This window comes from Spermophilus citellus (assembly GCF_964194105.1).
Source record: "Spermophilus citellus genome assembly, chromosome: 4".
NCBI lineage: Eukaryota > Metazoa > Chordata > Mammalia > Rodentia > Sciuridae > Spermophilus > Spermophilus citellus.
This window is the reverse complement of record NC_138185.1, coordinates 131099842-131123792: the sequence shown is the minus strand read 5'-3', so window position 1 is coordinate 131123792 and position 23951 is coordinate 131099842. Positions and strand designations below refer to the sequence as shown.

At 40.4% G+C, this 23951-nt stretch overlaps 1 protein-coding gene across 2 annotated transcripts in view; it reads right to left on the bottom strand.

Moving 5' to 3' along the window:
- Positions 1-23951, bottom strand: part of FBN1 (fibrillin 1) — a 226502-nt gene that overhangs the window by 4302 nt on the left and 198249 nt on the right. Inside the window, exons 51-64 of one of the 2 annotated variants that reach the window (XM_081290687.1) lie at positions 21137-21286; positions 20714-20779; positions 20356-20472; positions 18444-18563; positions 17480-17602; positions 15926-16057; positions 15679-15804; positions 14915-15121; positions 13137-13262; positions 12056-12178; positions 7636-7752; positions 7123-7251; positions 6048-6167; positions 1367-1598 (exon numbers count right to left, since the gene is read on the bottom strand). In XM_081290687.1, the coding sequence (XP_081146813.1) occupies positions 1367-1598; positions 6048-6167; positions 7123-7251; positions 7636-7752; positions 12056-12178; positions 13137-13262; positions 14915-15121; positions 15679-15804; positions 15926-16057; positions 17480-17602; positions 18444-18563; positions 20356-20472; positions 20714-20779; positions 21137-21286 (1888 nt within the window). Of the gene's footprint in view, positions 1-1366; positions 1599-6020; positions 6168-7122; positions 7252-7635; positions 7753-12055; positions 12179-13136; positions 13263-14914; positions 15122-15678; positions 15805-15925; positions 16058-17479; positions 17603-18443; positions 18564-20355; positions 20473-20713; positions 20780-21136; positions 21287-23951 lie in introns of those variants that run through there. The other variant, XM_081290686.1, reaches the window with a different exon arrangement.

The window sequence follows — 23951 nt, the reverse complement described above, 5'->3', positions numbered from 1 at the left end:
TATATGCTCATTCTCATAATGATTAAGTTATTGGGAGGTAAATCAAAATATTCAGGCTTTGATTCTTTTCTCAGAACTTCTTTTCATATCCCAAGAGCACCACTTATAAGAAGTGTGACTAAAATCCCACTGGCCAAAAGCCAATTTGGAGTGTCACAATTTTTGCTGGGAAAAATGTTCTGGCATTAAACTATAAAGTATGAATGGACCGAGAGTCAGACACCACCACCTGGGGAATTTGTGTTCTGTTGCTGGCATCCTGTATACTTTCCCAGGAAACATTCTTTTATCTTCAAGTTTAACCAGACCCATGACAAATCACTAGATGCTTACATGTCCAGGAATCCAAGACCACTAAATCAATAATTTGGTATGAGTGTGTATATGTGTGTGTGAATATGTAACTCTGTGGGTGCATGTGTGTGTGTAAATGAGGAGAGTATGCAGGAGTTCATGTAGATTTAGTGTCTGTGTGTTCCTAACTGAAAAGTGAAGTCAGAACTCTTCACAGGATAGCTAAAACTAGATGGACACCCAAGTCAGATTAATTCAGCAGGGGAAAATATTTAAACTTTGAAAACTTACCTCTAAAGTTTGAAATCATTGAGTTGAATTAAAAAATGCCTTCCCTGTTCCAACTCTCACATATACATGCATATAATTTGGTGAGACTTTCTTTTCTTTTTTTCTTAGATGACATTTATTTATTTAGTTAGTTAGTTATGGGGAGTGAACCCAGGGTGCTTTACCACGGGGTTATATCCCAAGCCCTTTTCTTCTTTCCTTTGTTTTACTTTGAGACAGAGTCTTGCTAAGTTTCTCAGACTGTCCTCAAACTTGTGATCCTCCTGCTGCAGGCTCTTGAATTGCTGGGATTATGGCATGTGCCACCATACCTTGCTAAAATTTGGTGAAATTTTCTACCTGGAAAATACCTTAATTACTTCAACTCAATGTTTAATGCTCAGTTATATTATCTGGACTAGTTCTCTGTATGACTTATCCTCGTGGGAGCTGGACAAGAGGGCATCTGAAGCTAGGAGAGGATCCTGCCTGCCCCAGCACAAGGGTTGGCCAACAGTGGGCAGCCTGAGTCCAGTTGTGCCTTGGAGAGAAGAATAACTTCCCAACAAGATCTGAAGATCAAGAGAATAGGACTGAGAAGTCACAAAGTGAGAAATTTACAATACAGTTTCATTAGTTCGATGTTCTAGAGATCTTCAGAAATCCAGATGCCCCCTTACAAATAAAATGACCTAAGGGAACAAACAGTATGGTTCTCCTCTCATAAGACAGGCAATGTTGAGTTAAATATACTCATATGGTATGAATACAAGCATTGTCAACCAGGAGGAGTAGTGCTTACCCTTGGCCTATTCGGAAGTAACCAGGTGGACAGCCACACAGGTAGCCACCCTCGGTGTTAGAGCAGCCATAACTGCAGGGGGCCTGTGAGGAGCCACATTCATTGATGTCTTGGCAGCCCCCACTGAACTGTTCGTACTGGAAGCCAGCAGGACACATGCACTTGTAGCTTCCCAGGGTGTTGTGACAGGAGGCTCCTCCGCAGATGTGAGCACTGAGGCATTCGTTTTCGTCTGCAGGGAAAACAAGAAGACAGGGATGTGTGACACTGACCAGAGATTTCTAATGAGGGGTCTGGGCCAGGCCACTCTGGCTGGCCACTGGCCTCCAGCTAAGCTCTCAGGAGGGGAAGGCAGGCAGGGGTGGCCAGGGTGGAGAGAAGAACAACAGAGCAAGATGTGGACGTGGATGCGGCCTCTTGCCATGTCATGACTAATTGTGGCAGATGAGGTCTAAAGTGCTGGGAGGAGAGGACTGGAGGATGGCATTCTGAGGAGCAGCAGACTCCAGTTCTCATAGGAAACTAACACTAGTAATGTTCTGCTCCATGCAAACACCCAGTAAGGAATGTGGGGCTGGTTCACAGCTCAGATTCAGGGTCCAGGGATGTAATGGAAGGAAGAATTTGTGTAGTTCTCTGTACTCTTGCTTCACAAGTGCCCAGCAATGGGACAAGTATCTCAAAAGCAGAGACAAAACATTTCCCTGGAGGTTGCTCTTTCAGCCCTCCTTTCACGGGATGTGCAGCCTTGGGGAGGACTATTATTCTGCAGGAAGTGTCCGCCCCATTTGGACTTCCTTTTCAACAATCCGCAAAAGCCCTTAGGTGCTTGTTCTTGAGATGAATAGTGCCTTTTGGTATGTCTGTTCCCATCTCTGAGTGGCACACCCCACTGCATCCAAACCAGCCTCCTTCCCCGAGTGTCTGAACCATGTTGAAAGTTAATTGAGGCTGGAAGAGATTTGGTGCAGACTTCTGGAGCAATAACTGTGGGAAACCCACAAGACAGACAGATGCTGCAGGACTGGGATACCCACAGTGACCTGCCAAATCTGGTGGTAAGAAGAAGGGAAAAGAATCTAACTTTAAAAAATTCAATTCAAAGGAAGAAAACTGAATTTCTCATTACTTCCAATTTATACTTTTTTTAAATCTCCAATACAGTGTTGTAGACCTGCCTTTGTAGGGCAGGTTGGAAACTTGCTGGTAAGACATTTCTTAATTGCTCCAGCCCATTTCCAAGCACATGTTCATGTGACTACAGGTAGATTGGATTGCTCTTCACTTAGTGAATATTTGCTTAGCAAGAGGGGAAGGAAAAGAACCTTATTAGATACCCACTGACCAACAGATAAGATAGTAGGTGTTTCACACTCCTTTAGGCAACCTTCCTACAGTCCTGAGAGGTGGGGATCCTATTCCCTGTTCTATAAACAGAGAAGGTAAGGTTTAGAGAGCTTCTCCTGATCTCACAGCTGGTTGCAGCAAGGCTGAGCTTCACAGGCAGCTGTTTCTGACTGTGAAAGGTGATTTTCTTCACACCACCGCTACTCTCAAGAAACTCGCTCACATTTAAATTGGTGCTGCCTTTCTCCCATAATTAGCTTTACCTTCTTTGCTAAGGCATATTCATCTGTAATGGAAAAAAAAATACCCAATAAATCTATTTTTTATTCTTTTTTTTTAAAGTTAGAACATAGGTGAGTAAAAGTGGTGGGGGCAGGGTGCTTGATTGTACCTTCTCCTCCTTCCCTCTGCCCCTCCAACTATGGGTGTGTGAGCCTGACTATATCTGTTTGAAGATCCTCTGTATCCAAGGATTCTAAAGTCCCCCATCTGAGGCTACAGTTTTCTAAAATATAAATAGTGGAATGGGCCACTATCTGTGTTCCTTTTCCCCTAATTTTAAATTAGGGATGAGATGTGTGATAGAGGCTCATGAAGACCATGGGCACTAAGCCCTCTGTCAGACTCCAGGGCTGAGGGTGTTTTCTTGGGTAGGGAGAAGCCCTGGCCTGGCTCTCTTTTCTCTGCCCCTCCAGGGCACACTCTCAGGAAGCTGATCTGTGTGGAGTGTCTACAGCTCTGTTCCCTTGTCCTCCACTCTGGATTGGGCTCAGCCATGTGTTTCTTGCTGGGACCCTGACTAATAAAGCCTATAAGGCATAGGTGGACAAAGGGGAAGATCTCTCAATACATTGCTCAGTTTATTCTGCTTTTTGACAAAAGGCAAAAGGACCATTGGTTAGAAGTTAGGGGGAGGGAAAGTTTGTCCCTTATAAAAAAGACATTTCTAAGTATTAAAGCTGTCTGTATCTAGATTGGGCTATCTGGGGAGAAAATAAGTGCCTTTCAAAGTGGTCTTCAGGTCAAACTGGAATGATGAGGAGGCTGGAGAGGGGTTTATATGTTAGGAAAGAGGTTAGACTAGATAATCTCTGAGGTTCTTCTTAATTTGGAGCCTCTGTCTGTGTTATTACAAACACTCATCCCAACTAGGAACTCTCCTCCTTCCCTTTCATAATTTTTCTATCGTATTTTACTTTTTTTCCCTCCTGAGAATTTTAATAAAAGTGTAAATTAAATTTGCTGATCTGGATCAGAGAGATGTGACAGAGTGGAGCACAGATTAAGGTAAGAAATCGGCAGATGTTCAGTGTTTACAGCTAGAAAACCTGTGCACCAAACCTTCTCATCAATATCCACACTCCTCAATTTGGTGGATGTGTTCTGCATTTTTTTCCAACCTTTTTCATCCCATGTATCCAGGGGCAAATGGCTCTGCAAGGATTTTTTCTACACTCTGAAATATTTGTCATATTCTTTCATTTGGTATTTCAATTGATAAGGGGTCTGTTCTTTTTATAAAAAAGAGAAAATTCTACTTTTATTGAAACAGCATTAGGGTCTCTGGAAACTATTTCACAAAAGTGAATCAACAGCACCACAGTTTGACCTCTACAATTGGAGGCTCCAGTATCAGCTCAGAGTGTAAGTTAGCTGTGGTATTAGGGAGTACCAGCAGGAAAAACTCAAAATGTCTGATTAGGTTCTTTTTAGTAAATTTGTCTAGGGAAAAATGGGCTGACTCCAACTGCAAGCTTAAAATTTGGTATTTGCAATGAAATCAGTGGCACTTTTCTCCAAACCCAGGCATTGGGGAGAGTTAACCTGAGGACAGATAGGAGTGAGATCCAGGTGGGGCTGGTGCAACAGATCTGTTCTGTTCTGCATGGCTCTTAGGAAGCCATTCTAAGCCCAGGGCAGTACTCATTCTGGAGAACTCTAATTCTTGAGATTTATGAGGTCAGTTTGCTTTTGGGGGGACATCAGGATCCCCAAACTTCTTCCTAATCAACTTATTCTTTCAGATCATCCAGCCAGGAAATGATCTTCATAGGACCAAAACAGATTCTCCAGGCAACTAGGGCAAAGCCTGTGGGTCTCTAATATCCATGGACTAAAGTTGTCCTCTTTAACAATTTTCCTTATAGCTCCAAATTCATTCAAGCAACCTGCATAACCATAACAAAAAGGCTCATATACTGGGTATCGAATCAATGAAGTTCACTCTGAAGTTTTGTGAGCAATGTCAGAAACTGCTGATCCAAATCAAAGACCCCCCACCTCCACCATCCTTAAGCTGATAATGAACAAAGATGTTTTTATTAAACCCAGATAGCACAGACAGTTGTGTAATCTAAACTCTTCTAGCACTGGGGCCACTTAGCCAGCCCATATACCTCTCTGAAAAACTGTCTCCTACAGAATCAAACTAGATGAGAGACAATTTGGTAAATGAAAACACACTAAATGTGTCTTCATTCGGGGTAAAGTAGAACATTTGCCCAGGAAGTATTAATTTCTCAAGTTTTTGCTAAGGAGGGCTCTGTACCTAAGAATGCATCAGCTAGAACAGGTCACCCAAGCACCAAGCTTGTGGTGGTGCTCCTCGATACTTGCTGAATGAAAAAATAAGTGACCATGGCACTTGAAAGTTAAAGGCCTTGGGTTCCAGTTCCAGACATGTCATAAAAGAACAAAAGACATCTTATTCCTTCCCCGAGCTTCTGGATCCTCATTAGTTAAATCAAAGGGCTTGTGCTAGATCATCTCTGGTGTCCTTCTGATATGTATTAAGAGTTATTTTCCCATGACATTGTGGAATCAAAGATTGTATCATTTCAACTTAATGAGGGAGTCTGTTGATCTCCCTTAATTATCAAAAGAATTTAGCCATCCTGAAAAAATTCTGTCTCTGCAGTTTGCTTTCTGCCTCAAGGATGCATAGGGCTGAACAGAACTACTTCCGTTTCCTCAGGCCAACGAGTCACCCAAAATATCCTCTGGCTGATATTTCAGTCAGAAGTAGAACTTATTGGCCTCTGATATAAAGAGAATGCAAGTGTTCTAGAAGGCCCCAGAAAGGCAGGGGGGTGTTGATAGTCAAGGAATTCTAAGGACATTTCATTACAGATGCTTTCAAAGCTACTTCATCATAATATTTTTTCTTAGTTTGCTATTTTGCAAAGACTGTTACTCCCCTTTGGTTTTAATCAGGTTAGGGCAATTTGAAATGAGTACTTGTTGCTTCAATAACCAAACAAAGGTTTTCAGAAAGAGCCAAGTTTGCCCCATAGGAGTTGAGAGCGATACACTGAAACAAGCAGAGGCTACTTGCCGACACACTGGTTCCACTGGTAGTGCTGAAGGTAGCCCTGGGGACAGCTGCACCTATAGCCTCCAATGATGTTCTGGCAGCCGTGCTGGCAGCGATGGTTGCCTTCACACTCATCCACATCTGAAAAAGAAGTAGAGTTGACTTTAAGCCACATCAACACTGATCTCGGAGTCACTCTCTGAAGCAACAGGTATATGCATGTGGAGGTAAATGGCAATTCTAGTGAGAATCTGTTTCCTAAAAAATTATTTTACCACCCAAAACTTCAAGAATATCTACTATGGAGCTTTTACTAAGTCTAAGAAGAAAAACATTCGGGGATTCCCAGTAAAGTCTACAAATAAAGATCATGTTGAAATTTGTGCAAAGCTCAAAGCATTCTGTGGGACAGCTCTATACATTATTTGTGTTCCTTTACCTGCACTAGAATTAGAAGTCAAAAGGTGTCAATGCAAAAATACAATCCTAAAAATGTCATTTAAACTTTTAATTACCTATTAGTAGAAGAGTTACTCCTTATATGTTTAGTGCACATTGGGGAAATTCCTTTATGGCTCAGGACACAATAACCAGGAATCTAGCTATTTTTCTTGACTGAGTTATTCCCATTAGATGACATTATTAACTAAGCAGAAAAGTTTTGTTATACCTAGGAAGAGTATGTTATAGCTGGGCGCCATGATGCACGCTGGTAATCCCAGTGGCTCAGGAGGCTAAGGCCAGAGGATCACAAGTTCAAAGCCAGTCTCAGCAAATTAGTGAGGCCCTAACTGAGCAACTGAGACCCTGTCTCAAAATAAAATACAAAAAAATGGCTGGGGTTGTGCCTCAGTGGTTGAGCACCCCTGGGTTCAATCCCTAGTACAAAAACAAACAAACAAAAAGCATGTTATAAATACAACCAAGCATGAATCTCTAAGGTATGGGACCTATGCAAACCAGGCAAAATGTTTAGGTGCTGCCCCTGAGCTCAGCCCTGACATCTCATAGAAAATGATGATTGAGGGTGCTGATAGCCACGTAGGCCATCTCCACAAGAGTCCACCAGCTGGACGCAACTGAGGACTCCACCCACCTTCACAGCTGGCACCACTCTGGTCAAGGGAGAATCCCCGCTGGCATTCACAGGTGAAGCTTCCAGGAGTGTTCTGGCAAATGCCCTTAGAGCCACACAGGTTGATGTCAGAGGTGCATTCATTGTTATCTATGAGAAGCAGAGGGAGAAAACAAGATTAAAATTCCCCAAAGTGCTCTTGGTACTGTTTAAAAGAAAGGAACAAGGCTGGGGTTGTGGCTCAGTGGTAGAGGGCTCGCCTAGCACATGGTTCGATCCTCAGCACCACATAAAAATAAATAAATAAAATACATGTATTTTGTCCAACTACAACTAAAAAATATTTAAAAATGGAAAGGGACACAATGATTTAGAATAGGCCAAATAAGACCAATAACCCTTATATATGTCCACACACACACAAACACATTTTTCAATATTTTTGTTTTCTTATTCCAACAGCAGAGGGAGTAGAAAATAACCCCTTAAGTGAATAGCTATGATTCACATAGGGCTTTTTTCTCTTCTACTTACCAATGCAGGCAGTGTGGTGCTGGGTAAATCCAGGAGGACATTTACAAGTGAAGCCGCCAATGGTGTTAACACACAGGAACTGGCAGTTGTGCTGCTTAGTAGCACACTCATCAAGATCTACAAGAAAATGCAAGATGGCATTGGAGTTGGGCTGACCACACAGACAGCTGCCCCTAGGTAGCAGCCCTAAGTTTTGATTTGTAATTCTTACATGACACTGGCCAGAACACAGCCACAGAAAATGGCTAGAAAGAACCCTGGCGATTAGACATTGAAAGATAAAATGAGGTTTCAATTTAGACAAAATAAATAAATAAATTAATTAATTAATACAAAAAATAAGATAGCTCTTTGTATGACCCAAGGCTAACCCAATTCCCTTTAGCAATGTAGGAATTTTTCAACAAAGGAATTTCAAATTCATTCTAACATTTTAAACAAACTAGAAAGTGAAGGAAAAACTGATCCTGAAAAATTTCTAGAGAACTGAAAAGATGCATTTAAGTTGAAACATAAAAAGAAATGTTGAGGCTGGAAATTAATTTGTTTAGCCATTTTCTGTTTGCTGTTTTTAATCTACTCAAATGAAGTAGTCAAAAATTTCTGACTTCTTTGGTTAGGGATTCTCCTTTGGATAAAACAAAATTGAGCAATCCAGAAGGAAATATGGGAAAGGGAAAAACAAAAACAAAAACAAAACTTTCATCTGATATGCTAAGAGCATTTTAGAAAATGCTGACTACAATATTTATTGAACATTATTTCTCATCTCATAAACCTTCTCTAATATAACTGGGCTTCTCTCCTCATAGTCTCAACTTCTAGGCTCATTTTGAACTGCAAAAGTATTTTAAAATGTCTAGCTTTTAGTTGAATTTTAGTAATTTTAAAAATTATTTTTTTGTTTATATATAACAGAAGAATGCATTACAATTCTTATTATACATATAGAGAATAATTTTTCATATCTCTGGTTGTACACAAAGTATATTCACACCAATTCATGTCTTCATACATGTCCTTTGGATAATAATGATCATCACATTCCACCATCATTTCTAATCCCCTGCCCCCTCCCTTTCTCTCCCACCTCTCTGCCCTATCTAGAGTTCGTCTATTCCTCCCATGCTCCCCTTCCCTACCCCACTATGAATCAGCCTCCTTATATCAGAGAAAACATTTAGCATATGATTTTTTTGGGAATGGCTAACTTCACTTAGGATTATTTTCTCTAACTCCATCCATTTACCTACAAATGCCATGATTTTATTCTCTCTTATTGTAAATAATATTCCATTGTGTATATATGCCACATTTTTTAAATCCATTCATCTACTGAAGGGCATCTAAGTTGCTTCCACAGTTTAGCAATTGTGAATTGTGCTACTATAAACATTGATGTGTCTGTGTCCCTATAGTACACTGATTTTAAGTCCTTTGGGTACAGACCGAGGAGAGGAATAGCTGGGTCAAATGGTAGTTCCATTCCAAATTTTCCAAGGAATCTCTATACTGCTTTCCATATTGGCTGCACCAATTTGCAGTCCCACCAGCAGTGGATGAGTGTACCTTTTTTCCCACATCCTCACCAACACTTATTGTTGTTTGTCTTTATAATTGCTGCCATTATGACTGCAGTGAGTGCAAAAATTAAAATGAAGAATCAATAAATGGGATGGACTCAAACTAAAAAGTTTCTTCTCAGCAAAAGAAACAATCTGTGAGGTGAATAGAGAGCCTACATCTTGGGAGCAAATCTTTACCCCTCACATATCAGATAAAGCACTAATCTTTAGGGTATATAAAGAACTCAAAAAGCTAAGCACCAAAAAAACAAAAACAAAAACAAATAATCCAATCAATAAATGGGCCAAGGAATGTACAGACACTTCTTAGAAGATGGTATACAATCAATCAACAAATATATGAAAAAAATGTTCATCATCGCTAGCAATTAGAGAAATGCAAAGCAAAACTACTCTAAGCTTTCATCTCACTCCAGTTAGTAAATATTTTTAAACCAGCTGTGTATTCAGACATGCTTTGTTACAAATTCAGCTATCAAGCACCCACCTCTCAGAGGACTTTTGGAGTTGCAGCTCAGTTCTAGATTTGTTAGTGACTGCATCTGCTCCACTGTGCCTACGTCCTGGCTCGTGTGACATCTGGAGTGGACCTACCCTGAGAGAACCTCCCCATGTTTGTACCAGGGCTGACTTTCCTGAAAATGGAGCCCATGCTGTACTCCATGGTTTAGAGAGGCTGACCCATGTTCAGGTCTCTCAGAACCCATGGACCAGCTTCCCCTCTCTAGGGCCCTAGGAACCTTGCTAAAGCACCATCACACATTGACTGATGCTCACCTGTACCAGGCGAGAGAGGCAACTCTATGATTTCTTAAAACAATGCAACTTCATAAATATGACACAATTAAGAACAGCAACACTCGATGTTCTCACCTCTGTCTTTTCTCTCCTCCTTTCCTTTTAACTGGACCCCCCCCTTCTTTTACAGGGAAGATGCTCCCAAGTCCTTCTAGCCTCTTTCTTCGCAATTTCAATGGGATATATGTCTGTACCACTTATTTTGATTTTTAGTCAGCCATGGTAAGTATGTGGAGAAATTTGGTTAGGAGGAAAAGGGGAGAAAGGGACTTATCTTGTAAATGAATGTGTAAAAATCATATAATTGCTTTCTGCATTCCTAAAGCCATAAAGAGGGATTTACTAATGCTTTTTTTTTCCTTTGTGAAAGAACATAATGACCACTATGCATTTAATTTCCATTTCTGAATCTCTTAATTGCTAGGAACTTTTTGAGGATTTTGTGCCACTAGAGGTTATGAAAATGTTGAAAATTTATTTTGTTACAGACAGCACACACAATGAGAGGTATTCTTTCCCTTGAATTTGTTTCATTTACATGGATAAAATTCTGGCTCTGAGTTGTAACCTCACATTGCCTGGGACTCCCTGATCCATAAAAGCATGAGTTCCATGTTTGAGAAGAACAAAACTAGGAGCAACTTTTCATTTAAGATGGTTAGAATTTTTAGTAGGTCTCTCAACTTCCTTTCCTAAAACTACAGGATTATATAGGATTTGTGCTGTACAGGATAGTCTCACACAGTTGCCCTTTATTTCATCCTCTCACATACCTCTTAACTCAGACACAGGAAAGAGGTCCAGGGCCCATTTCTCATTGCTGTCTATCCCCACTCCACCCCATCCTTTATCTTCCCTTACTTCTCTGAGAAAATGCAATAATTCTTGTTCTACCTTCAGGTCTACGTTTCTTTCTCCAAACCCCTCATTTCCCAAATATATCCTTAAGAATAACTCATTTATGCCACTCACTCAATATGGAGTTCTTATTGTTGAGGAAGATATTTACAGAAATAAATTTACACAAAAAGAATTCTCAAAGGGTAACTTCTAGTGGAGAAGGGATTCCTGCCCAGAGTTGTGCTGTTTCTTAATTCTTATCCTTCAGGTAAGCTCCTAGAAGGCAGGAATGGTTTTCATTTGCAGACCAAAAAATCTGGCATGGTGTTTAATTAATCAGGCACAATGTCTTCTGGGATCGTGACACTGATTATTCTAAAGCTGTACTTTGCTGGAGATTGAGACTATACAATTTTTGAATAATTAAGACAGCATAACTGCAAAAAATAGAAAGCAGAGTGGAGGTAATCAATTAAGAACTGGCCTCAACAGAGAGTCTTGGAGCGAGGTTACAGCCATCTCTGAGACTCACATGAGTGGCCCCTGGGATTTTAACAAATATATGAAAAAAAGTTCATCATCGCTAACAATTACAGAAATGCAAATCAAAACTACGATTTCATCTCACTCCAATCATAATGGCAGCTATTATGAAGACAAACAACAATAAGTGTTGGTGAGGATGTGGGGAAAAAGGTTCACTTATATACTGCTGGTGGGACTGCAAATTGGTGCAGCCAATATGGAAAGCAGTATGGAGATTTCTTGGAAAATTGGGAATGGAACCACCATTTGACCCAGCTATCCCTCTCCTTGGTCTATACCCAAAGGACTTAAAAACAGCATACTACAGGGACCCAGCCACATCAATGTTTATAGCAGCATCATTCACAATAGTTAAAGTGTGGAACTAACCTAGATGCCCTTCAATAGATGAATGAATTAAAAAATGTGGCATATGAATGGCCCCTGGGATGACTGTGGGTATCCAGTGACGTGACTGCTGCCACTGCTCCTCTGCAACCTCCCTCTCTCAGGGACCAACTTCCTACAAAGGCACTACCCCCAGGGAAGAACTTCTTGCTTGTAGAGCAGAGGTCTTTTGGCTTGTTTATGGATTCCTCCTAGGCACAAGGAATGTGATGATGTGGCAGGTGAATGGGCAAGGGGATCAGGAAGGGCAAATTCTACTTTACCTTTGCAGCTTCTTCCATCCTCTTGCAGAATGTAGCCTTTCGGACAGGAACACTGGTAACTCCCTTCTGTGTTTTTGCAGATAAAATTGCATGGTTTGGGAGCCTGGTTGCACTCGTTCAGATCTATGGTTAAAGAGATACAGTATGACTGCCCATCTAAACAGACAACTAAATGTTGAACATTCACTGGGTTTAATAAAGAATTTTAGCTTAGGGGTAAAAATAAACTCTGTGTTGCCTTTGATCACTGTCCTACCCTTTCCTATGAAATAACAGTTTGTTAAGATTTTTAGTTGGGGATTTTCCTTTTTTGCATAACCTAAAATTTCCACTCAGGAATAAACCACCAGAATTTGTGATAAAGGATAATTCAATACTGGTCTTCTATCTCAACTTTAAAGATTAATACTAATTCTTATGTCATGAAACTTAAAGCCACCTAGAAATGTTGAAATATGGTTGTGGGGGGCCACCCTGAAGTGGAGCTGAGCACACCCTCTTAGCCTTGAGTAATGGGGTTGTGGAACTGCATTACACACAGTGTGAGGGGAGGCAGATGGGCCCTCACCTTCCAAAGGAAAGGAAGTACAGCTCTTGGACTGGGCTACACCCCCGTGTTTGCTGTAACACAATCCCTTGTCTTATTTGGGTGGAATTTTCTATCCAATGTCTTTCCCCTAAATAAAAACAAGGGTTTGGGGTGCGCTCACTCTCTTGCCTCTTGCCTTCCCTGATCCCCTTGCCCTCCAGTGTGGGGGCTCAGGTCTCAGAGCCATCTTTGACCCCCAAAAAAGGTACTTCTGTGTTTCTGTGGTCTTTTCGTTGTCAGCCCAATTTACACGGAGTGACCCTGATTCCATTGCCTGTGCGGGAAGTGGGCAATGGATGGTTGTTCATAAAACCTTTTATTTTCATGGAAATATTTGAGTAGCATCTTTATTTTCTGAAAGGATTCTGTATTTGTGAATTTTCTTCTTGAATTATAAAAAGTCCATAAAGTTTTCTTTCCTTCTTTGTACGTGAACAATGGACTTGAGTGATTTGAGTTCTTTAAACTCTGGATTTTGTTTAGAGCACTCACCGACACAGGAAGTCCCAGTTATATCTGGAGTATAGCCAGTTTTACAGATACAGTGATATGATCCTCTGTCATTGACACATTCTCCATTTCGGCAAACATCATGAATAACCTTGCATTCATCAATATCTGTAAGTTAATAAATATAAATTTAAATAATAAAGATATTATTATTAAATGGCCAGCATGACTATATAGGGGTCACTTCAGTGTAAATTCTAACAGATTGTGTTGAATTTATATTATGGTCCTACCAAATTAAACCAAAGGGATGACAGCATAAATTTCATATGCAGTAGTGGTTATATTGAAATGCAGACTAATATCTTCGTGAGACCATTGTGACAAACTGATCAGGCTAGAGGAAAACTTTTAAAAATAATTGCTCTTCTAAATTTATATTGTTTTTCTCTTCTGGACCCCTCAAACAATGCCCCACTTAGACACATGGTTTTTTTGCTGTCTTGTGCCATCAAGCTTGCCCACTGCTGACATATCATAATCAAATCACAGCAGTGGGCCCTTTTGATAGGGAAACTCCATTCCCCCTCTAATATTGCATGTTCAGAATAAAAAAAAATTCTTTTACATTCTCCCTGTTGTGTTTGAAGTTAATTCTGAAGAATATCTAATTAGGTAATATTGGGGAAATGGGATCAACTTCCTTCCTTTGCTGAGGAAGGAGATGAACCAGGGCTCTGGGGTGGAGGAGAGACTCTTATTCAGGGCTCCACCCATTGACTCGGTCAGTGTGCATTGCTGAGCATTAAAGCCACTGTTCTTCACCTTTTGACCCATCTTTCTCTTTCCTGTGTAGTAGGGTGCCAAGACAAGTAGTTTGCACGCGAGTTATCAGCCCCTGATGGCCAAATAACCATTCTATATCAATGGCTGGGTGTGCCTGACCTTTCCAAGTTTACTCTGAAGTGTCATTTAGCACACTCTCTTTGGTCTCAGGAAATGAGTCTTTTCCACCACCTCATTTTGACATCCTCCAAAGAAGCATAAATTGCTTTTGATCACTCCATCCTATCTGTCCACTTCTGTCTTTTACCACACCCAGTTTCACTAGTCGGCTTTCTGCCACATCTTTCTAACAGAAAAACAAAACCTTTTAAAATTCTTTTCTTTCTCACCTACAATTTCCTCCTCCCAAGGATCTCAATAAAACAAAACAAACCCAGTAAAAAACAGCAACAACAATGACAAAAACAAACAAACAAACCCAACTCTCTCATTTTCTCAGTCCTTTTATGAACTAAAAACCATTGCTAAACATGGAAATATACAGTGACAGGCCTGAGACACTGAACAGCCTCCTTACCTCCTCCTGGTTGAAGCAGCTTGTGCTTAAAGATGCAATTGTGTCTAACTGCTGGCATAACATCATTATTTATAATTTTTGATGCTATATGTTTTAGATAATTTTGAGTTAAAATACATATTTATTGGTGGACTGAATTTAGCAATCACTTATGTCAAAAGATTTATCTAAAAAATTATCTGAGTAACCTACAACTGATTTACAGAAAACTTCTATTTAAATAGTTGAAGATTCTTGCTATGCAGAGGCAGGGGTCCAAGCGCACACAACTTCTTCTAGTGGACCACTGACACTTTGGCAAATGAACTTGAATGTCTAAAACACTATAATGAAGAGTTCTTGTTAATCTCAAATAAGCAATTCAACCTAGGCCCCATATCATAGATTACACATTCTAATCTGTATTTCACAGAGAAATAGTTTCCTTGAAAGTACTTTTGCATGATAAATCAAGTACCTGCTCCATTGGTCATGAATCCTCGGCCATGGGGGCAGAGTTTCTTGAAAGCCACTGTGCCCTGGAAAGGGCAGATCTCACAGTGGGGACCCCAACCTCTCCCTCCGTCACAGCAGCACTCAGACTTGGTGACGGGATTCCTGTTGCTCGAGCCGATCTGACACATGTTTTGCAGCACCTCTGTGAAGCAGTACCCTTCCCGGTTGTCTGGAAGGTACATTATGTAGCAAAGAGGATTTAGAGAATTTTATGAGCATACTCGGGTTTTAAGAATTTGGTCAGATATAAAAACCAAAAAGAATGTAACACTTTACCCTGGGCAAGAAGGGTGAGAAGGGAAAGCTGGAGACAGCAGTGAGAGAGGAAAGATGACGTCTGAAGGAAACAAGACAAGAAATTCAGTAAATTGGCAGAAAGGCATCGGCCTAGACAAGCTTATAACTCTATGTGCTCCCCAAAAGATGGAGAAATAGCCATAATAGTCATGCTATTGCAAGAGGGGTAGAGAAACTTGGAAATGGAGGCTGGTCACCAAGGGCTCAACAAAGGCAGCCAACAAAGAAATTCCAAGCAAGTGATTCAGTGATACAATTAGTAAAGGAAGAATTTAGCTGCAGGGTGGTGCTTAGCCCAAGGGACAATCACAGTCACTAAGTCATCTCCAAAATATGAAATTTAACCCTTCCTCAATTTTGACATTTTCTCTTATTTTCCAAGCAGAGACCCGGGTCTCAAGCATCCCAGTGTGGGGTGGAGGTACTCACCCAGGCACTCATCTTGGGTGGGGCTGGGGGTGAACCCGTCATTGCACTCGCAGGTGTAGCTCCCCAGAGTGTTGAGGCAGCGCCCGTTCTCACAGATCCCTGGCTTGGTCTGACACTCATTCTCATCTGTTTGGTTTCATCAAGGGCCCAAAACAAAAAGAGTCAGCTGACTGTTTTATAGAAAGATGGATTCCTCTTCTTCCTCATTTCTGTCTCCCCTAAGCTCCTTGCACAGAGATCCTCTTACCGACACAGCCTTCTCCATCAGGTCTCCGCTGGTACCCAGGTCCGCAGATGCACATATATGTGCCAATGAGGTTCTTGCATTGCATTTGCTTTTCAGTACATTCATGTTTTCCCTCTTCACATTCATCCTCATCTGTAAAGAATGTGTAACCATAAGTTCATAAAAGAAGTTGCATAAAAATGCCTGCCTTTTAAACTGAACAGTAGTAAGTAAGCAATTTTCATCTGTTATTTCAGCATTGGCCTTATTTCCTTCATTATTTCTTGAATGCTGACCTCTTAATAATGGGAAGGAGTCATCTAACCACCTTTGAACTTGAAGTAATTGCTCCCTAACCAACAGATAACCCCTTCAGAAGCATGATTCGAATCATGCCTTTCCTCTATTCCCTTCCTTGTTTATATTTCTTTGTTGAAGCATTTTGATTCTTTTTGACTAAAGGTCTTGTTATTATAATATACTATTTTTAACATAATGATAATATAACAGCATTATAATCATGACATATGATAATATGCTATTATATAAGCATAATAGATTATGATATAATAAACCCAAACTTCCATTATACAATAGTTATAACATGATATGCTATAATACAGTCTTATTTTAATAATGTCAGATTCATTAATATGATATAATATTTGGGATAATAAAAGCTTTGTTATATGTGGATGAAAAGACAAGCATCTACAATATCTTATTTTCCACTGGTTCTTCTCTCTTTCATTTCCTTTTTTCTGGGGTTGGCTGGGCTTCTTTGCTCTTTACTTTCCATTGTGTTGCATTTCCTTCTTTTGTTATTCTTCCCTTGGATGTGTTCTGAGCTGAGGAATTTGGACTTTATCCTGCATGTGATCAGGAGCTCCCACTTAGGAAATCTCCCCATTCTTCAGCATAATTGTATTGAAGCCACCTGAGAGAACAGGTGTCTGCTCATTTAAGACCTTGGGGGGAACACACTGGAGCTCTTCAAGGGCCAGGTGCAGGATTATCCAGATTTGCATAATGCAGAATAGTCAGAGCTTTGGAAACTGCATGTGTAGAATTTTTAACGGATGTGGTTTAAGTAGGGTAGATCTATGTGCTAGCCCATTCTTGGAACACAATATCCATAGTGAGGGGGATATCTTCTCTTTGTTTTCTCATATACTCCTTTCTTCATAGTCTTGGATCATTGTGTCTATATGACCCCCATGGCACTTATCATGCTGTATTATGCTTACTTATTTATATCTTATCTCATATTGCTTCATATTGATGTGAAAAAAAATTTTTCCCATGGATGTGGGAAAATATTTTTTCTTTATATCTTCACATCTTGTGGAATTACAGGCACATTTCAGGCAGGATCTGCACAATGAACTGACAATGGAACTGGAGTGCTACAGCTTAGGGGAAAAGGTAGCAGGGACAACCCCTAAATTGTCCATGGCCTGTATGTTTACAAATTCCCAGCCCTCCTCTACCAAGGGAAGCTTTGGAGGGACATCTCCCATCAGAGATAGCATTAGAGCTTCCTGGCTTAGCTGAGCTTGAATGTGCATATCTCACCTTTGCACATCCTCTTGTCTTCTCTCAAAACATATCCAGCGGGACATTTGCATTCATAGGACCCATAAGTGTTCACACATCGGAAGGCACAGAGCAGAGGATTCTGGGAACATTCATTTATATCTGCAGGAGAAAATAATGGATCATGGACATCAACAGCAACACTAGAAGAAACCTACTCTAATCAAAAGTCGAAATTGTCATAAGCCTGGTTGAACCAAGCACTCTCTGATTTCCAGAAAATTATCAAATGACTTGGTTATTATATTTGGTATAAGTAGGGTGATCATACATCCAGTTTTGTTTGTTGTCCTGGTGTAATTATTAATGGTTATTTAGGTGGATGAGAAATTATAAGTCACCCTCATCCAGGGGACTTTTCTGAATTTCTGGCTTAGAAGACTCAGGCTAACCACCTCCCACTTCCTCCAGTTATATGGAATTGGGATCTGTTTTTCCCCATTTAGCCAAAACCATTGTGCTCAGAGCAGCAGCTGAACCCTCTAATAGTGTTAACTGCCCCTCCCCATACCAAAAGGTTCCTGTTTGAGAGAACAGTGATTCTTCTGCTCAAGAAAAGAGCATTCTGGATCACTGTATTCTTACAGAGAGACCTAGATCACAGATAGGTCTTGATTACAGCCTTAAATAGATAGGAATGACTTCATCTTTAATATACAAAAGAGATTACAGTCGATTTCATGGTTTAGAACCATTAGAATATGTTTTTGAAAAGGAGGGTTAAGCAGACCACCTTGATGATCCTGTTGCTGTCCAAGACCAATCTAACTGACTGAGAATATATTGATAGCCCTGATAGAGAAGAAATGATGGAATGGTTCATCAGGTCCACATGATTTTTATTCTACACATTTTGCCTGGTGTTTAATATTAAAGAACTTCATCAACCAAATTGTTCCTATTATCAATACACCTACCCACCTACTGTGTTTAAGAGACTTACCTTCACATGTCATCATTGGACCAGGCTCAAATCCTTCCTCACAGGTACACTCAAATCCTCCAATCACATTCTTGCAGGTTCCATTTCCACAGGGATTGCCCACAGAACATTCATCGGTATCTGCAAGTGACCAAGAGTATATACAAAACATGATGCATTGAGATGAAATGAGCTTGGATTCAGATATTCCTTTTCATTCTATCAGAGCACTCTGGTCTATAATATCTAATTCTTATTCTATTCTTAGAAGGAAGGAATTTGCATATCTCATGATCACAGATTTGTAGGTGAAATTTGACTTGCTCTGTGTCACTGACAGTGAGCGTACCTAAACTTTTGGCCCTTATACTGCCTTTCTGCATGTCTCCCGTCTCCCACATTATAAAGAAGTGTATCTTCTCCTGGAGGTAGATGCCCTAATGGTTAACACAAGGCTTCTATAAGCAGTCAGAAGTTTCTGCTTGTTTAAAGATAGAAATACATCTCCAGCTCAGCCCTACATTACATCACTCTACAAGAAGCTTTAAACATGGTGGATTCTTGCCAGATATAAAATAGAAGACTAAACTTACGCAAAATAAGAGACCAGAGGTTAAGCAGAATTAATACACTGGATAAAATCAAGATTCAAGCAGATTGTGTTGATTCCGTTAAAACCAGATGGTTTACATTAGGCAGAAGAAAGGCTAGAAAAAATATATTTAGGGTATGACCTCTCTAAACAACTGTAGAGAGAGAAGACATCTTAGCAAGAAGACATAAAAAATATATGTGCCCCCTAACCCATCCACCTGGAGCACTCTGTCCTTGATGCTGCCATATCCTTTGGGGAGAGTATCTTCCCTTGGGAAAGGTAAGATTTTTATAGAAATAACATTGTTATTTTAGCAATCCAACATTCAGAAAAGTGGTGGACTATCATAGGGTTACACCTTATGTTGGGGTCCTCAAGTCAGAGAGCGAAGGCAAGAGGAGGACATCGGAGAGAGATCCATGGCAAGGAGGCTCATTGTGCGCATGAACTTGAGTACTAACTGAAGACTCCCAAAGGAAAGTGTTGACAAATGGGCTTTTGTTCTGCCACTAATTCACATTTCACAGTCAAGAGTATTATTTCTCCTTCAAGTTGGTAAAAATGACAATATCGTTGCATTTTAGAGCGCAAAGGTAATTAGAAATAAATTAGTTCATCTGCATAATATTACATTCAAAGGCCTAGAAAGGCTTAAGAACGTGCCTGAGCTCCCTTGCCTTAGTTGAAGCTGAAATCCTCAAACCTGTTTCCTTGTATGAAGGAACACTTTTTAATTTACACAAACTCTCAGCACTTTTGCCACTGTTAAGTCAGGTTACACCGAATTGCTTGGGAATTCTTAGATAAATAAGAACAACACTTGGATTTAATTTGTAGTTAGTCTGCATTAAGGGTCAGAGGTCCGTCACAGAAGCCATTCTTTGAAATTTTATTAAGAGGGTTAAAGCAAGAGAAATTTAAACTGGGCCTTTCATATTAATGTATAAAATCCAGATAAATTTTGTATTTTACATACTAACAGAATAAGATTATTGACCATTAACTTTATTTTTTTTAAAATTTTTCATAAAGACTTTCATTACGGTGTCATCCTATCCTCTCTCTCTTAAGACATGTCCTGTGTCTGTCTTCCTTATGAGATGGTGAGGTCTGTGTCAGGAAGGACCTTCTCTGCTCGGTTCACTTCAGCAGCCCCAGAGCTTAGCATTGTGGGGGGCAAATGATGGAGACTCAGCTATGGGTTCTAAGTGAAGGAAAAGTGAATGGAAGGACGGACCTAAAGTGCCATGTTGGTGGTTATACTTCCCAGTATGAATGCTGTGTAGCTTAATTTTTAATCTGCAACATCCCAATGGAAGAAACTGACTGATTACTCACCCACACATTCATTGCCTTCTAGAATATAACCAAAGGGACACTCGCAGCGATAGGAGCCGTCTGTGTTGATACACTGCCCGTGTTTACAGACATCAGGTTCTTTGCACTCATCCATATCTTAAGGGAAGGAAAAAGTGGTGAATAAAAAGGTATTTTTTCTTAACAAAAAGATAAGTTATGATCATTGCAGTTTAATCAATACATATTTGTGTCAAATATAATTGGTATCTGAATGAAATAACAAAAATGTGGAGCTTAACTTTTCAAGACAGATGTGGAAAAATAAGGACTAGAGAAAGGCAAAGAAGAGGCTAGCTGAGTATACAGAAATGTTGAGAATCTAGCACAAGCTACTCACCAACTGCTGAATCATCAGGTCCCACAATGATCCCACTTCCATAAGGACAGATCTGGCGGAAAGCCTCTGCATTGGAGACACAAGCTCATTAACAGACTAGTGGCAATTAGTCACAGGCTTTCCCCCAAGCATTTTGCAGCAGCAAAATGGCCTCATGCTGCACATACTGAGAAGTAACGAATAAGAATAAGGCCCAGAAACCAAGGGAAGTTAACAAGACTCCCAAAGGTATGGTGCCTACTCCTTAGGCATCTCTGACTCATAACCAAGAAGATACCTAGCCCCTGAAAGAAAATGAATTTTAATGAACATTCTAATTATACCTCAAATTAAATTGTCTTATTCTTTGAGCCTATAATCTTAATTATTTCATGACCTTTTTGTACATGGGATGATGCAGAGAAATAGAAATGTCAGACGTACCATCAGGCTCTGTGGGACACAGCTCACAGGGATCTCCCCAGCCTTCTCCCTTCAAGGCACAGCAGCATTCCTGTTTGGAGTGATTTCTGGATTTGGGGGATGAACACTTTCCTCCTTCAAACTTCGCATAACAGTAGCTCATTCGCAAATCTGCACCATAAATTCATGATATCCTTCAGTTACTTTTCTACTGAAACTTTGTTGTATAAAAGTCAATAGGAAACAACCCACCAAGTCAAATGTGTTCTCTCATTACTACAGCAATACTCCATAAATGACTAAGTGCCTTAGCCGAGATGGTTAAAGTCCCGGGTAACATCTGATGAACAAACCAATGCAGTTTTAATCTTATTATTTCTTGTTTCCGCCAGTATGTCAAAATAATCTGATGTGAATAATAAAATCCAACAATGTCAGTTTTCAAAACTGATATCCATTAGTGACTTCAGGATTGGAATGTTCACAGATGGAATCATTCAGAAGATCCCCTCATTGATAGCTATGCTTCCACGGGTTTCCATACAACATTTGGCAAGCACTAGGGTAAGAAAGACTTATGGTCCTAATATGTAGGTGACAGCACACTTTAGTTGTTGATTCTGAACCTCCTAAGCTGTGGAACCAAAACAAAAACCCCAGTTCACAGGTGTAGAGCAAGTAAAGAAATGGCAATTTTGTGGATTGTCGAAAACAACATAAAGGTCAGTCACTGAAGTAGCTGTTGGGGACAAGCTGCAAGTGGGGCTTTCTGCAGATTCTATAAACACATGCACACATGGCCACATCAGTTAAATTTTCAACAGATGTTTGTTTAGCTCAACAGAGAGGGAAGGAAGGAAAAAGGAGGGCAGAACTATAGGTGGGTGGGAGTAGAACAATCTTTCTTTCAAAGAACACACATATTTCTTTAATATTGATTATTGCTTGGTGACTCCAAGGAAGATGGGATCTCTTTCTTAAAAAATTCTCCAACATTTTGCTTGACATAATTTTGGAAACTGACTTTTCCATTCTTACAGAACAAATTGGGTGATTCTAAGAAGTGAGCTCATCCAGTGGTCTGGAATGTGTTTTCGTTCAAGCTCGACTTCCAAGGCCTTGCACAACTCCTCTCATTACACAAAGGCTGCAATCTGCAGGCTTTAGGGAAATGCTTTCATATCCATTTTCTTAAATGCTGACCATCTCTGCCTTCTTCATTCTCTCCCATGATTGTTTTCCAATCCCAGGAAGCCTACTGTGTGTGAGAACCAACTGTGCAATTATGTTAAGGCAAGTTCACCAGCCTTAATTACAAAAGGTAAAAACACCAGTTGCTACAGATTGTGGAAGAAAAATCTTCATGAGTTAAATTTAAAAATTATCTATGGATCTATCTATCTTTCAAACTTTGTTAGTCAAATTCAGTCGGCCGCCCCAATGAACTTGTTCATCTCTTTCTGGCTACCCACACTACTCCAGAGAAATCCTCTCTGCAGTTTCCACTCCACTTCCCACCTGCTGAGGTCAGTTTCTAACAGGCCCCCTTCAGTGAACTACCCTTTTGAAGATCAAGAGTGATAAAATTCAGTCCTTGCCCTTCAGCATATCTGCCACCCATGTTAACTTTGCTGAGAAACTTGAAGATTTAACAAACTTTTATTTCTTGGGGGACACTTTTTGGTTTCCTTTATTCAAGTTTTTGTTGTTGTTGTTGTCATTAGAGTTGCTTTATTATTTATGCCTAGGACTGTCAACAATTTTATATAATTTAACTCTCCCCTTTGTCTTCTACTTTGTTGTATTTCTATTAAGCCTAGATCTATTCATGTTCTACTGCTGAGGTGTTAAAATTCCCTCTCTTTTCCTTCAATTGCTGACCTTATTCCAGACCCCTGCCCTATCTTCCCCACACCATTCCACTGACCACCCCAGGCCCAAATCTTGGATTTAGATAGATTTAAATGCATGAAGTTTCAAGTCAGTGTAAGTGACAAATTCCCTTTATTAAACTTTGCAAGTGGGAGTGGCTCATTTACACCTGTGGTCTCCAGGAACAGTACCTGTCCACCTGAGTGCCATGGCATTTGCTGCTTCAAAAATATAATCCATGGTTCTGTGGAATTTTCTCCCTGGCTCCTAATTTGTCATCTTACAAGAAAAACCCAGGCCTTAATTTCCGGGCTCCAGCAAAATCTGCTCTCTGTGGGAGATTTACTTTTGCTGGTGGTGGTTCTCTAGACTCGGTTTGTTAATCAAAGGTGCTTGCATTGGGAAGGAGAGCCGTGCTGGCACAGGTAGGTACTTCAGGGCTTGCTAGGCCTCCTGTTTACCAGTCCATCTGCAAAGAGCCCTCACTGACCTCTGAAATTTCTTCAGAACTACGAAAGTCACTTTCCCTGCTTACATTCCTCAACTCTGGCTCTGCCTCCTGGAGCTGAGCATGTGGCAGGGCTGCTCACAGCTGGGCTGATTCTCCCTGTAATGTCAGCTTGCTTTGTGACAGGCCAGTGCAAATTGAATTAATAGCCTCAGCGTTTCCTCTGGGCTGCCACATCGGCAGATTCACACCTGGTTTCTCACTGCTTTCTTTCCAAGCCCGGGCTGAGCCAAAGGCACACACAAACAAGGGAGCAGGAGCTAGACTTTATCTGGGCTGTCTGGGCTATCCATACAGAATATCTGCTTGAATCAAGCTCCACCCTACTCACCACCCTGAAATCCATGTGGACCTCTGATAGGGACCCACAAGACCAAACTAACCAAAGGACTCTCAACTCTGGATTTCTGAATGACCAACTGAAAGGTAAACAGCTAATCAGACAGAATAATAGTA